Source organism: Pteropus alecto, unplaced genomic scaffold (genome assembly GCF_000325575.1).
Source record: "Pteropus alecto unplaced genomic scaffold, ASM32557v1 scaffold86, whole genome shotgun sequence".
Taxonomy (NCBI): Eukaryota; Metazoa; Chordata; class Mammalia; order Chiroptera; family Pteropodidae; genus Pteropus; species Pteropus alecto.
In genome coordinates this window covers 30,120,236-30,134,994 of record NW_006442109.1, presented here as the reverse complement: position 1 = coordinate 30,134,994, position 14,759 = coordinate 30,120,236, and the positions used below count along the sequence as shown (strand labels likewise).

The 14,759-nt window shown below is 32.5% G+C and overlaps 1 protein-coding gene across 1 annotated transcript in view; it reads left to right on the top strand.

The window, feature by feature from the left end:
• Positions 1-14,229, top strand: part of SPRED1 (sprouty related EVH1 domain containing 1) — a 102,465-nt gene extending 88,236 nt beyond the window's left edge. The window contains exons 6-7 of the mRNA XM_006920510.3: positions 7,822-7,923; positions 9,182-14,229. Coding sequence (XP_006920572.1) covers positions 7,822-7,923; positions 9,182-9,832 — 753 coding nt within the window. The 3' untranslated portion in view covers positions 9,833-14,229. The remainder of the gene's footprint in view (positions 1-7,821; positions 7,924-9,181) is intronic.
• Positions 14,230-14,759: the final 530 nt, after the last annotated feature.

Sequence of the window (14,759 nt, the reverse complement as noted above, 5' to 3'; positions counted from 1 at the left end):
ATTTTAGTTCTATAAGAAGTCTTAATATCTGTAAAGTAAGTGCTTCTACCTTCTTTTTCCTCTTAGTTTTTGTTTTTCTGTTTACTCTTCCAAAAATATTAGAATCAGCTTATCAAGTTTGGTGAAAAGTCCATTTGCAGTTTGTATTTGAATTGCACTGAACGTCTGTCTATATTAGGTTGTGAGGTGGGGTGGGATTTAGTCTTCTTAGTCATGAAGATTATATATCTCTTTGTGTAGCTCTTCTATATCTCTCAATAGAGCTTTGCATTTTCTTCGTGAAAAGATATTGTATATCTTTTGTAAGATTTATTCTTTGTATTATTTTGTTGTTGTTAACGTTATAAATGGAATCCTTTTAAAATTTCATTTGTGACCGACTTTGAAGAAGCATCTCCCATGGCTTTTTCAGCTGATAAATTCTTCTAAGGACCTAAAGCAACAGCATCACATTCCTAGGGTATTAAAAAGCAGTGGTGAATTGGGGTGTATCTTAGAACGTCTGTGTTTAATAAGTGTGAAGAGTCAACATTGTTTGTCTTTTCACATGAAGATCGTGTGAGAGGATTAATATTTATAGACTCTATTAACTCAGGTAGTTTCAAAGTGTGAATGTGTTTTGATAGTGTTTGACTTTTTTTCTGAGTGAAATTAGAGAAATAAGTTAAAATGACATTTTTACTTTCAAAAATCTTGGCAATGTACATTTAATATATAACTTGTGGTTATTGTAGTTATAAGAAATACATCTATCAGGAAAACAAAAATTTTCCTCTGTTTTCTATAATGCTCTTTCATCTTTTGAAAATAACAAATGCTTACTTTATTCTGTGTTTACTTTAAGTTCCTTTTCCTTCATGAAGCCTTTCGCAGACCATTTAATTTAATCATCATGATTTCTTCCAGCAATTGTTGAATTCTTACATATTCCACCTTCAGTAATAGTTAAATAACTTTGCAGGTGGGATGATAAAGCATAGTTATATAGCTGTATATGTATAAATGTAGTTATAAAACCTACATAATATACCTTAAGTTGTAGTTTTATAACTCTTTATAATATAGTTATATAACTGCTTTATCATTCTACTTGTAAGGGTAAGGGCCATTTTTCTGTTTCCTTGTGCCTTCCATAGAGACTAGTAGTATGTATATATTAGGAAATCAAATATATTGTTGAATATTGAAACTGAAAGAAAAATTGAGTGGGAAGTGTTGGCTCATAATTTTCTATACTAGGTATAGGTAACTGGGCATAGAAGAATGGATAATAGAGAGGTTGGGGAAAATAAACTCAATGCAGAAATCTTACTTCATCCCACACGGATCCTATAGTTCTATAGCATAATTAAAATTTGAATGCTTTTGTTTATGCTTCTACTATGTGATTAGAATGCTAATGAAAGTAAAATCTCAAAACTATAGGAAACAATGCCGGGAATGAGATAACCTCTTCAGTCTTTAACTGTTTTTACTAACTGTTTTTACTTCCTTCTCTGTTTACAATACTACTGAGTATATGGTTCAAATTGGATATATCCATTTAAATTCTTTTTTGAATTGAAATATACCAGCTTTTTAATTCAGCAATTCTACTTTTAGGAATTTGTGATACACATTATCCTTGGACATGTGGATTAAAATGTATAAGAATATTTGTTGCAATATTATTTATAACATCAAAAGACTGAGAAAAGCCTATGTGGATATTAATCAGACTAGGTAAATAAATTAAAAGTCATCCATTCAATGGAATATTAAGCTGCTATTAAAAAAGTAAGGTAGTGCTATATGTATAAACATACAAAAGTGTCCATGATGGATTAGTAAGTGTGAAAAAGCAAAGCACAATACAAAGGTGCTATTTTTTTTAGGTATGTATTTTTATTTTTCAATTAGAGTTGAGATTCGTATTATATTAGTTTCAGGTATACAGCCTTGTTATTAGACATTTGTATAACTTATGAAGTGATCCGCTCAATTAATCCAGTGCCCCCCTGGGCACTATACGTAGTTATTACAGTATTATTGACTATATTCCCTGTACTGTACCTCACATCCCTGTGACTGTTTTGTACTTACCAATTTGTATTTAATCCCTTCATTTTTTTTTTTTACTTAGTTCTCCAACTACTTTCCTATCTGGCCATCTTATTTACATTTAAACATTTTAAAGATCCACATATGTGCATGCATGCATACATGTGTATGCGTAGCCAAAATACGTAGCCAAAAAGTGGAAGGTACCGCCAGAATGGTACATTTGTTGCAGTTACCTACATTGACATCAAAATCACCCAAAGTCATAGTTTACATTACTTTTCACTCTTGCTGTGGTATATTCTGTGGGTTTAGACAAATGTATAATGACAGATATCCATCATTATAACATCATATAGTTTTTCATTACCCTAAAACCCCTTAGTGTTCCACCTATTCATCTCCTCACACACACACTCACACATCCCCTGATAACCACTAATTTTTTTTCCCATCTCCATAGTTTTGCTTTTACCAGTATGTCATATAGTTGGAATCATGTAGTATGTAGCCTTTTAAGATTGGTTTCTTTCACTTAGTAATATGTAAGGTTCCTCTGTGTCTCTCTCTCTCTTTTTTTTTTTTTAACACTGAGTAATATTCTATTGTCTAGATGTAGCACAGTTTATTCATTCACCCACTGAAGGACATCTTGGTTGTTTCCAAGTTTTGTCAATTAAGAATAAAGTTGCTATAAACATTTGTATACAGGTTTTTGTGTAGACATAAGTTTTTAAATACTTTGGGTAAATATCAAGTAGCACAATTGCTGGATCATATTAAAAAGAATATGTTAAATTTTATAGGAAACTGCCAAATTGTCTTCCAAAGTGGCCGTACCATTTTGTATTACCATGAGCAATGAATGAAGTTTTGTTGCTCCACATCCTTTCCAGCTTTTGGTGTTGTCAGTGTTTTGGATATTAGCCGTTCTAATACAGCAGGTCCTTGAATAACATTGTTTTATTCAATATCATTTCATTATAACCTGGATGAGATGCCCTAGGAACTTAACTCTTGTTTATATCAATTGATAAATTATATCAATCGATAAGTTGATATTGTATGATAAAACTGGTTTTGTTATAAGTTGTTTTGCCACAGCTCTGAGAACATATCAACGATGTTAAGTGAGGACTTAACTGTAAGTGTGTAATGGTATCTCATTGTTTTAATTTGTATTTCCCTGATGGCTTATGGTGTTGAGCATCTTTTCATGTGCTTATTTGCCATCTGTAAATCTTTCTTGGTGAAGTGTCTGTCGAGGTCTTTGGCCCATGTTTTAATTAGGTTGGTTGGTTTATTGTTGATTTTTTTTTTAGATTTCTTTGTATATTTGGATAATAGTCCTTTATCAGATAGCTTTTACAAATATTTTCTCCCAGTCTGTGGCTTGTTCTCTCATTCTCTCGACATTCTATTTTAATTTTAATGAAGTCCACTTTATCAATTATTTCTTTCATGTATCATCATTCCTTTGATGTTATATCTTAAAAAGTCATCACCATAACCACGGTCATCTCTTCTGTTCCCCTGATCTATTTGTTTATACTTTTGCCAATACCATACTGTCTTGATTAATGTATTTTTATGGTAAGTCTTGAAGTCAGGTAATGTCAGCACTACAGATTGGTTTTTCTTTAAAATTGTACTGGCTACTCTGAGTCTTTTGCCTCTCTATATAAACTTCAGAATCAGTTTGTAAATATTCACAAAATAACTTGCTGAGATTTTAATTGGGATTGTATTGGATCTACAGACCATGTGGGGAAGATCTGACTTGACATTAGTGAGTCTTCCAATACATGAACGTGGGACTATCTCTGCATTTATTTATTTTTCTAATTTTGTTCATTAGAGTTTTGTGGGTTTTCTCATATAGATCTTGTACATATTTTTTTAGATTTATACCTAAATATTTCATTTTGGGGGGTGCTAATGTAAATAGTATTGTGATTTTAATATCAAATTCCTATTCATCGTTGGTTTATAGGAAAGTGATTGGCTTTTATATGTTAACCTTTTATGCTTTTATGCTACAACCTTGCTGTAATCACTTATTTCAGGAGATATTTTGTCTGTTCTTTTAGATTTTCTACATAGATGATCATGTTATCTGTGAATAGAGACAGTTGTGTTTCTTCCCTTAAACCATACATTTTATTTTCTTGTCTTATGCTAGAAATTTCAGTATGATGTAGGAAAGGAGGGGCAAAAGGGGACATTGTTGCCTCATACCTGATCTTAGTGGGAAAGCTTCAAGTTTCTCACCATTAATTATGTTAGTTGTAGGTTATTTTGTCCTGAATGGGTGTTGGGTTTTGTCAAATGCTTTTTCTTCTTCATTAAATGTGATTTTTCTTTTATTCTATTATTGGATTGCATTAATTGATTTTTAATGTTAAGCCAGCTGGAATAAATCCCCTGTGGCTGTGGCATATAAGTCTTTTTCTACATTCTCAGATTCAACTTCCTAACCTTTTGTTGAGGATTTTTGCATCCGTGTTTTCAGATACTGGTCTGTAGAGTTTTTTCTTGTAATGTTTTTGTCTATTTTTAGTGTTAGGGTAATATTGGCCTCATAGAATGAATTAGGAAGTATTTCTTCTGTTTGGATCTTCCGAAAGAGGTTATAGACAAATGGTATAATTTGTAACTTAAATGTTAGGTAGAATTAACCAGTGAATCCATCTGAATCTGGAGCTTTCTGTTCTGAAAGATTATTGATTCATCTTCTTTAGTAGATGTAGGCTTATTCAGATTGTGTATTAAATTTGGCAGATGGTGCCTTTCAAGGACTTGATCATTTCATCTAGGTTTTCAAATTTGTGGATGTAGAGTTATTCATAGTATTCTTTTATTATCCTTTTTAATTTCCATGGGATCTATAGTGATGTTCCCTATTTCATTTCTGATATTAGTAATTTGTGTTCTCTTTTTAGTTAGCCCAACTAGAAGCTTATCAATGTTGTCGATCTTTTCAAAGAACTGGTTTTTGATTTCGTTAAATTCTGTATTGATTTCTATTCTAATTCTTGTTATTTCTTTTCTTCTCCTTGTTTTAGATTTAATCTTTTTCTACTTTCCTATGGTGAAACTTAGATCAGTGATTTTAGATGTTTCTTTTTTTCCTAATGTATGCATTCAATGCTATCAGTTTCTCATTAAACACTTCAGTGTACCCCATGAACTTTGATTAAGTTGTGTTTTTATTTCCATTTAGTTCTAAATACCTTTTAATTTCTCTTAACAATTTCTTTTTGACCCATATGTTTAGAAGTGTGTTGTTTAATCTACATGTATTTTGAAGTTTTCCAGTCATCTTTCTCTTACTGATTTCTAATTTAATTCCTTTGTGGTCTGAGAGCAGATATATGATTTAAAAACAATTTTTTTGTTAACGTTTGTTTCATAGCCCAGAATGTGGTTTGTCTTGATTAATGTTCCATCTGAGCTTGAGAAGAATGTGTATTCTGCTGTCACTGGGTGAAATAGTCTATAGATGTCAGTTATACCCATTTGATTGGTGAAGTTATTGTGTTCAGTTATGTCTGTAGTGATTTTTCTGCCTGTTGGATCTGTCCATTTCTGATGGAGGAGTGTTGAAGTTTCCAGCTATGAGTGCTGCATCTGTTTCTCCTTTCAGTTCTGTTAGTTTTTGTCTCGTAACTTTTGTTAAGCACATACATGCTAAGTATTGTTATGTCTTCTTGGAGATTTGGCCCCTTTATCATTATGTAATGCCCTTCATCACTGATAACTTTTATTGTTTTGAAGTCAACTCTGTCTGAAATTAATATAACTACTCCTGCTTTCTTTTGATAAGTGTTAGCATGATACGTTATTCTCCATCCATTTACTCTGTGTCTTTATATTTACAGTGTGTTTCTTATAGATGACATTTAGTTGGGTCTTATTTTTTTAATTCACTCTGACAATCTCTATCTTTAAATTGGTATATTTTTGCCATTAATAAAAATAATGATTATTAATACTGTTGAATTAATCTATCATATTTGTTACCCTTGTTCTTCCTATTTTTGTCTTGCCCTTTTTTCATCTTTTATGGATCTATTGAACATTTTATATAATTCCATTTTCTCTCCTTTTTAGCATATCAGACTTTTGAAAAACTTTTTAGTGGCTGCTCTATAGTTCACATTATATATTTACATTTAGTTCAAGTCTATTTTCAAATAATACTAAACTGCTTTATAAGTAGTGCAAGTACCTTATAACAAAATAATCCTAATTCCTCCTCCCCATCTCTTGTATCATTGCTGTTGTTCATTTCATTTTGTGTATAAACATACATACATACATAGATAGTCACACATAATCAAATACATTGATGCTATTTTTTGAACAAACTTTTTTTTCTTAGATCAGTTAAGAATTAGAAAAATAAAGGGTTTTATTTTCACTTATTTCTTCTTTGTTGCTCTTCCATTCTTACGTAGATCCAAGTTTCTGACCTAAATTACTCATTCTCTTTAAAGAACTTCTGTTAACATTTCTTGCACAGTATGTCTACTGGCAACAAATTTCCTCAATTTTTGTTTGCCTAAGAAAGTCTTTACTTTTGAAAGATAATTTTGCAGGGTACAGAATTCTAGGTTGGTGAGCTTTTTCTTTCAACACTTGATAGATGTTCCACTCCATTCTCTTCTTTTTGCATAATTTCTGAGAAGTCAGATATAATTCTCATCTTTGCTTCTTTTTGAATAAGGTGTATTTTCCTCTGGCTTCTTTTAAGATTTTACCTTTATCTTTGATTGTTTATAGTTTGAAAATATTATGCTTAGGTGAACTTTTGGAAGGTTGGAAAGCATTTATCAAGGTTGGTCTTTTCCGAGCTTCCTGGATCTGCGGTTTCATGTCCGACATTAATTTCTCCAGCATTATTATTTCAGATATTTCTTCTGTTCTTTCCTCATTTTGGTATTTCTATTTCGTGTATGTCACACTTCTTGTAGTTGTCTCACAGTTTTTGAATGTTTTGTTTCTTTCTTTTAGTCTTTGTTCTTTTTGCTTTCAGTTTTGAAGCAAAAAGTATTTCCAACAGGTCAGGCTCAGGTTAAATAGTTTCTCCTGAGGGCAGGCCTTGTTAAGAATTAGTGCTCTCTAATTTCAAAATTGTTCTTTTTCTTCTTCCCTGGCGGAATCATGTAGAGATTTTTCTGATATTTACTATGGGAATCTGGTTGAGCTTCCTCAGATAAACTCACAAAAGTTGGGTGACTCACTATGACTGGGTACCCCTGGAGTTTTTAACTTTCAATGTTGTCCACCCTGAGCTTCCAGCAACTCATAAATTACAGTTTGGTTTTTCTTCACCCAGCACTGGCTTCTATGGCAGTTACCACTCATGAGTCTGCTCTGTTAAGTGATTACTCCCCTTTATCTCTTGTCTGTCTCTCGAATCTTGGAGACATCAGTTTGCCCTATGTCCTTCTCTCTATTATGGATCCAAAGAGAGTTGCTGGGGGTTTTTTTTCCTGTTTAGCTTTTAACTTGTTAGGACAGAGTGGCAACTTCCAAGCTCCTTACATGCAGAACCAGAAACCAGAAGTCTGTATTACTTTTTAAATTTTAAATGTGTAAGGAAAGACCGAAGTTTAAATAATAAATAAGACTCAAATATTGCCTTTTATTAAAACCATTTTGGAAAACTTCACTACTAATAAACTATGAAATTTTGGAATATACAATGTATGTAGTTTTATTAAACATAAGAAATTCATTCTTTTGTCAATTAAGTAGAAACTGTTTGTGTTTTAGATAACGTTCAGCCATCCAAGCCTAGACGTTCAGGGCAGAAGTATAGAATATGTACAGCGACAAATATCCAAGGAATGTGGAAGCTTAAAGTCCCAAAATAGGGTAAGTAATCTTTGTGAAATTTTAGAGTCTTTCTAATTCTCCATATAGTTGAATTATACTAGAAAAAAATTTAGTGTATGGATTTGCTACATTCATTCTTATAAATCCTGTTACTTAAATTCCTTCTAAATTTTTGGTTTGAGTCTGGGTGATTGCCACAGTGTATTTATTACTAGATAAAACTAATAAGAATTGTATATTGTTAATTTAATAGACTGCATTAATCACTCAACCTTTAGCCCAGATCTGGAATTTTTTTAGCCCCAATACCAAATATCTAGGGAATTGATGTTTGCCCCAACCAGGGTCAGGTGCTTACTTGTAGATAAGTCACTGTCTGTTCAGGGGCTAGAAGATAAAAATATGAGTACTATAAGCCCATCAGTGTGAGTAAAGGGAAGGGTCATTTTTATTTAGACCAATATGATTTATGTTCACAAGATTTACTTTGCTCCCTGGCCTCAAGGAGATAGTGTAAAATGTATGTGTGTGTGTATCTGTGTGTGTACACATATACATGTATGTATATGTGGTACAGTGCGTTTTAGGTCATTTTCAGAGACCTACATAGCCAAACTTTAAAAACACATGTCTTTGTATTAGTTTGCCAGGGCTATCATAACAAAATGCAACAGACTGGGTGGCTTAAACAACAAAAATTCATTTTCTCGTGAATCTGGAAACTGGAAGTTCAGGATCAAGGTTGCGTAGCACATTTGGTTTCTTCTGAGCCCTCTCTCCTTGGCTTGCAAGTGGTCATCTTTTCATAACTTTCAGCTTCTACCCATTACCCAATTTCAAAGCCATTTCCACATTTTTAGGTATTTGTTACAGCAACCCACTTCTCTACACCAAAATCCATATGAGTCAGGGTTCTCCAAAGAGAACTAATAGGATATGTATATATACAGAGATATTTATTTTAAAGAATTGGCTTATGTGATAGTAGAGGTACAGTTCCAAAATCTGCAAGGTACAGTTGCAAAATCAGTCTGGGGACCCGGAGAAGAGTTCCAGTCAGCCTTTTTTCTATTAAGGCCTTCAGCTGATTGGATGAAGTCCACCTATGTCATGGTGGATAATATGCTTAACTCATCATAGATCATCAATTTAAATGTTAATCTCATCCAAGAAACATCTTTACTGAAACATCAGAATAATGTTTGAACAAATATCTAGGCACTATGGCCCAGCCAAGTTGACACATAAAATTAGCATTCACAGCCCTTATTGCAATTTTCATCTCTTTCCTTTTTAGGTCCCTTTGAAATCAATCCGACATGTCAGCTTTCAAGATGAGGATGAGATTGTCAGAATAAACCCTCGAGATATTTTAATACGTCGCTATGCAGACTACAGACATCCTGACATGTGGAAAAATGACTTGGAGAGAGATGATACTGACTCCAACATTCAGTTTTCTAAGCCAGACAGTAAAAAATCAGACTATCTGTACTCTTATGGGGATGAGACTAAGTTAAGTTCACTCAAAGACTCTGTGGTATTTAAGACACAGCCTTCCTCATTAAAATTTAAGAAGTCAAAACGAAGAAAAGAAGATGGTGAACGTTCTCGCTGCGTATACTGCCAGGAAAGGTTTAATCATGAAGAAAATGGCAGAGGAAAATGTCAGGATGCTCCAGACCCTATTAAAAGATGCATATATCAAGTTAGTTGCATGCTCTGTGCAGAGAGCATGTTGTATCATTGTATGTCAGACTCAGAGGGAGATTTTTCAGATCCCTGTTCATGTGACACTAGCGATGACAAGTTCTGCTTACGATGGTTAGCCCTAGTAGCTTTGTCTTTCATTGTACCATGTATGTGCTGCTACGTCCCTTTGAGAATGTGCCATCGTTGTGGTGAGGCATGTGGGTGCTGTGGTGGGAAACATAAAGCTGCTGGATGAAAGAATCCAGTGCCAGAATGAGCTTAAAATCTTTGTTTCCAGGAATTAGCTAACTTGGATTTATGGAAGCTTTTGGCAAGCAATATGAAATCTTGCCTGGTGTCATTGGGGCCACACGTGGAGGAAGCAGATCTTGTCCGTTCTTGGCATTTCACAAATGCTAGCCATGCCTAACTTTTCCCTTGAGTGCATGGCATGTTTTGTTACAGGTTGTAAAGAGTATTTGTGAAAGGAAATCATTTCTGGTTATTGGCTATAAAAAGTGAACATAAAATATGATCCGACTAAAAGGGATTAATTTTTGGCATTTTTGTATATTTATGCATTAGGTGATGGGACTTTTAAAGGTTTGAATTCTAGGACATGAACTAAAAAGTGCACTAGGGGACAGCTGATTTCAATCTAAGAAAAGTTAACACTTGGAAATTATAAGAAGTTAAACAAATGCAACTAAATCATTGTTTTTTGAAAGCAGTTTTATGTATAAATAACAAATGTTTATATTTAACTAAATATAAGGTACGGATTATGACATATTAAACTTTTCTTCCCCTTCCTAGTTCTGAAGTAGATGTACATGTATCTACTGTCACATTCCATTATATTTTGAATATTTTACTCATCTAGTTAATAACGCTTTTATTCCATGTGAATTTCATCCTCATTTCCCTTTGGCTCCAGTTTATATTGAGTTATATCTGTACATTCTGGTAATCTAAAATCCTTAAAAATATTCTAATAGCCTTGAGTGACCAACTTTTTTTTAAAGCACAGATGTAATTGTCTAATGTTTTGATGGGAACGTAACACTTATTTTTATATAAAAAGAGACTGAGTAAACATTATAGAAAAAAATGAGGTTTGGGGTTGTTGTTTTGTTTTTGTGGTATTCAACCAGCAAGTTGTTTTCTTTCAGTTTCCTCCTTCAAAAAATTATATTGCATTTACAAATATTTATAAGGCAAAAGTGTAACTGGATAGTTAGTGTAAAGGTTTCCTTCTCAGATCTCCATTTATCATTCTGCTAAACCAGAATTTGTTCAGCTGTGTTACTAATTTTTTAGCTTAATCCTTAGTGCTTATTATTCACATAACAATAACTTTCTCACTTGCATTTTATTTAAACTGGCCTAAAGCAAAAATATTTTATGTTAAAGCGTGTACTAAACTATCCCAGGAAAGTATTTAAATCCAACATTGTAAATGGAATATCTTGTACATATAAATCTATTTCTTTCGCAGAGCATTGTATTACTGGATGTTTTATTTACAAAGTAGTTGGATAAATGTTCCAACAAATTGTTTAAAGTACTTTGGGGTCAAATTGCTTTTTTTTCTTTTTTTTTTTGTAAGTGTTACATTTAAACTCTAACCAAGTAAGGGGTTCTTTAAGAACTTTCTCTTAGAGGATAAAATTAAGAAGCGTGCCTTTTTTTTAATGGCTTGAAGTTTCAGAAGTGAAAAACATTGAAATCACACTACCATTTGAAGCTCATTTTCTATGCAGGATTTTAAATGTCATTTATGTATCATTCTTTTTACATTCACACTTTAGCTTGGGTTAGCTGTCTTCTTTTGCCCAGATCAAACTGAACAATGTATATAACACTGTCTGTAAAATACTTTTTTTTTTTAAGAAAGCATTTATATTTATATGACAGCTTGAACTGACATTGTGTATATAGATCATCTTGAAGTATTATTTCACATTGAAAAGAAGAAAAATATATTGATAACTATAGATGTTATGAAGAAGAGGTTATTTCTAGTTTTGTACTAAAAATCAATTGGATGAACTAAATCCAAACATGACACACTGTAGCAGCAGTTTTAAGTCTTATTTTTACTGTTTATATATTTGGACGCTGCTACACCAGATGATCTTCATCCCTGAAGTTTTCAGCTAAACTTGTTTATCCAGAATAGACTGTTAACTTTCAAAATTACTTTTTATTGGTGGGATGGGAATATTGGTTTTCCTTCTGAATGGATTTTCATATTTGTAAGTGCGGAGTTTATAATTCAGGTTTGAGCAAGGTGTGACTAACTGAAGAAAATAACTTGCTGGCTATATAGGAAAATGCTGTGGAAATGAACTGTGTATATACTTCTGGGAAGAACAAATTTAATCATTTCTTCTGTTAAGCACTAATCAGTATAGTGCAACTCCTGGGTCTGTACTGTATTTTATATGCAACATATATGCTTTAATATTTTAATGTTTGTGCATTAATATTTTCAAATTGTTTAACCACTTTGCTGCTAAGATTTTGCCGTCCCATCCCCATTTTTTCCTTTACAATTTTAAACAAGTTTCTTCATTAAAAACTATGGTGATAATAAAATGGTTTTTATTTCACCTTGGATCTTTATAGTTAACATACCCAGTTTCCGAATTGGTCTAGAAGACTAACTGATAATATATTAACATTATCTGAATCCCTATGTGGAAAATTTCTCTTGATTAAATTAGAATGCTTATGTGAAAACTCATGGGTAGTTTAAATTTCATGTTCTTAAACATGTATAGGTATGTTTAGGGACCTTTTCTTATTCTACATACAGATTTGGCACTGCCAGTTGGCTTTTCCTCTAAACCTTCTTTGTTTTTAATCTGGTAGTATAAGCAAATGGCTAAACAAAACTACTTAAGGGATAGTAACTATTGAAAGTGAAATCATCTAGATGGCATGACTGATGGCTTGTTGTGTTCAGACTTGGTATCTCGTAAATGATTTTTCTCCTGCCTTGAAGAAAGAGATGGGTGGGTTAGAGGGGGAATCATTCGATTTCTCAAAAAACATGAGATGTGGAACTTCGGCACCACCTACTGGATGATTTATAGGCCAGAGAAATAAGGTGGCAGTTGGGGTCTGACAGGGTTCCAGCCCCTTTACCAGTAAAGGGCTATTTAAGTGGTGGCCACCTCCAAACCGAGCAAGCTGGAGTAAGAAATATCTCAAAGGAACTCTAAAAGGAATCTTTTCCCTAATGTATCTTGTTGGTTTCTGAAAGATTTTAAGCACTTTTTTTTATATATATCCTGTTTTAGAGTATTTATTGATATTTGGAACTGGCAATCAAAGTTAATGAATGTGCCCAAGCATTTATACAACCAATTCTTTTAACTTGCTCAAGCCATTACCAAAATGGTATTCTTATTTTTCTTCCCATGACTAGTCAGGGAAAATTCAAATAAATAAATATCACCTGTATTACATCAAGACAACTTCAGAGAGAGTGTTTGTGTATGTCTCTGGGACACTGGGGCAGGGGTTAAAATTTAAAGGGGAAAACTTGAAACTACCTATTTTTATTGGTTATTCAGCAGTGCCTAATATGAACTTTTGAAGTGATACAAATGCACTTTTAATTCATGTTATAGTGCCATCCGATATCTTAGGTAAGTCTTTTTCTTTTATTGCACGCCCCCCCTCCCCCACCAATCCCACCACCATTTAATTGAATAGCACAGAGATGTTTCTTAATATCCATATAAATCTCCAAAGTATAGCAAACATGTACTTTCTCCACATGGGCAATTTAAAGAATCTTCAGGATGTTTGTTGAAAAATTTTTTGGTCTTGTTATATTTTGGAATATGTTTAAGATTGGGTTTTTAATTTTAGCCCAGAGATACATTAAGTAAGTGTAACATTTTTCTACATAAAACTGAAAACCTTAGTTACCAGGAAGACACAGATTCTTCACTAAATATTCTCATTCTTAATTTGACCTCTGGGAGCATATTTCTAAGTATAAGGGAAAGCAGTAGAAACAAGTTATTGTTGCACTTAAATTGGTCTATAAACCACAATAATAATAGCACCATAAGGTGCTTTGCAGTAAGTCAAAACATAAATCACGACCTGAGGTGATTTATATAAACCAAAAAAAAAAAAAGAAAAAAAAAGGGCTTTAAGTTATTAAGGTACTGTTTGCCAAGCAGCCAGGTGGTTATAAAACTTTCATATGCTTTGATACACTGATGTTAGCCATTGTGTCTGAAAGCTCCTTAAAATGCATAAGTTGCTAGTTTTGCAATTTTTCAAAAATAATCTAGTTGAAAAGTTTTTGTATTAAAGATACACATAGATTTTTGTGAACATTGCCAGTATGTAGTGTCATTTGCTTTCTATTCTTGACCTCAAAAGTGCCTCACTTGTATATTATTTCCATTAAAAGCGTGACTGCATAATAAGCAATGAAATATTGTTTAATTCATGTCATAATGTATCTCCTTAAGATATAGTTGACTAGCTTGATAGTTTTGGTATATAATGTAAATATGCATATATAAGTTTGTAACTTTTTGTTACATCATACCCATGTAATTGGACATTCAGATAATATCAAATAATTTGTTTTAATTACCTGATTAAACCTGTCATGAAATATGAAAGGACTTTTTCTTACTCTTTTAGAGGATAAAACTATCACATAAGAGATAATAATTACCAGAAGAGAAATGAATAGAAATGGAAGCTTTTGCTCATAATTTTTTAAGGTATATTTTTAACTGAAAGTTCATGTGTGGTTCATCTTAATGACTTATTTATTCATCCTTGATTGTATCCAGATTTTTTTTATAGTCTGTTACCTAATACATTTATTGGTTTGGGGATTTGTTACAGCTAAGTCTAGATTAACCACTTTAAATAATATGTGGGAAATTTTTAACCCAAGACTGCTTATTTTTTGTGTGTGTCCTAATCAGTTTCAGTGTTGCTTAAATTGTAATATAAACAAAGATAACTAATATTCTAAATGAAAAATTGTTAGGACAATACTCAAAAACTAATAGTGTATTTCAACACCAGAATAATTTTTGGATTACTATATTATAGTTGTATTTGTTTGAAAAATTAAGAGTTAACTCTTTATACCTTTACCATGAATTATGAAATATAATCTCATTTGCTTATTT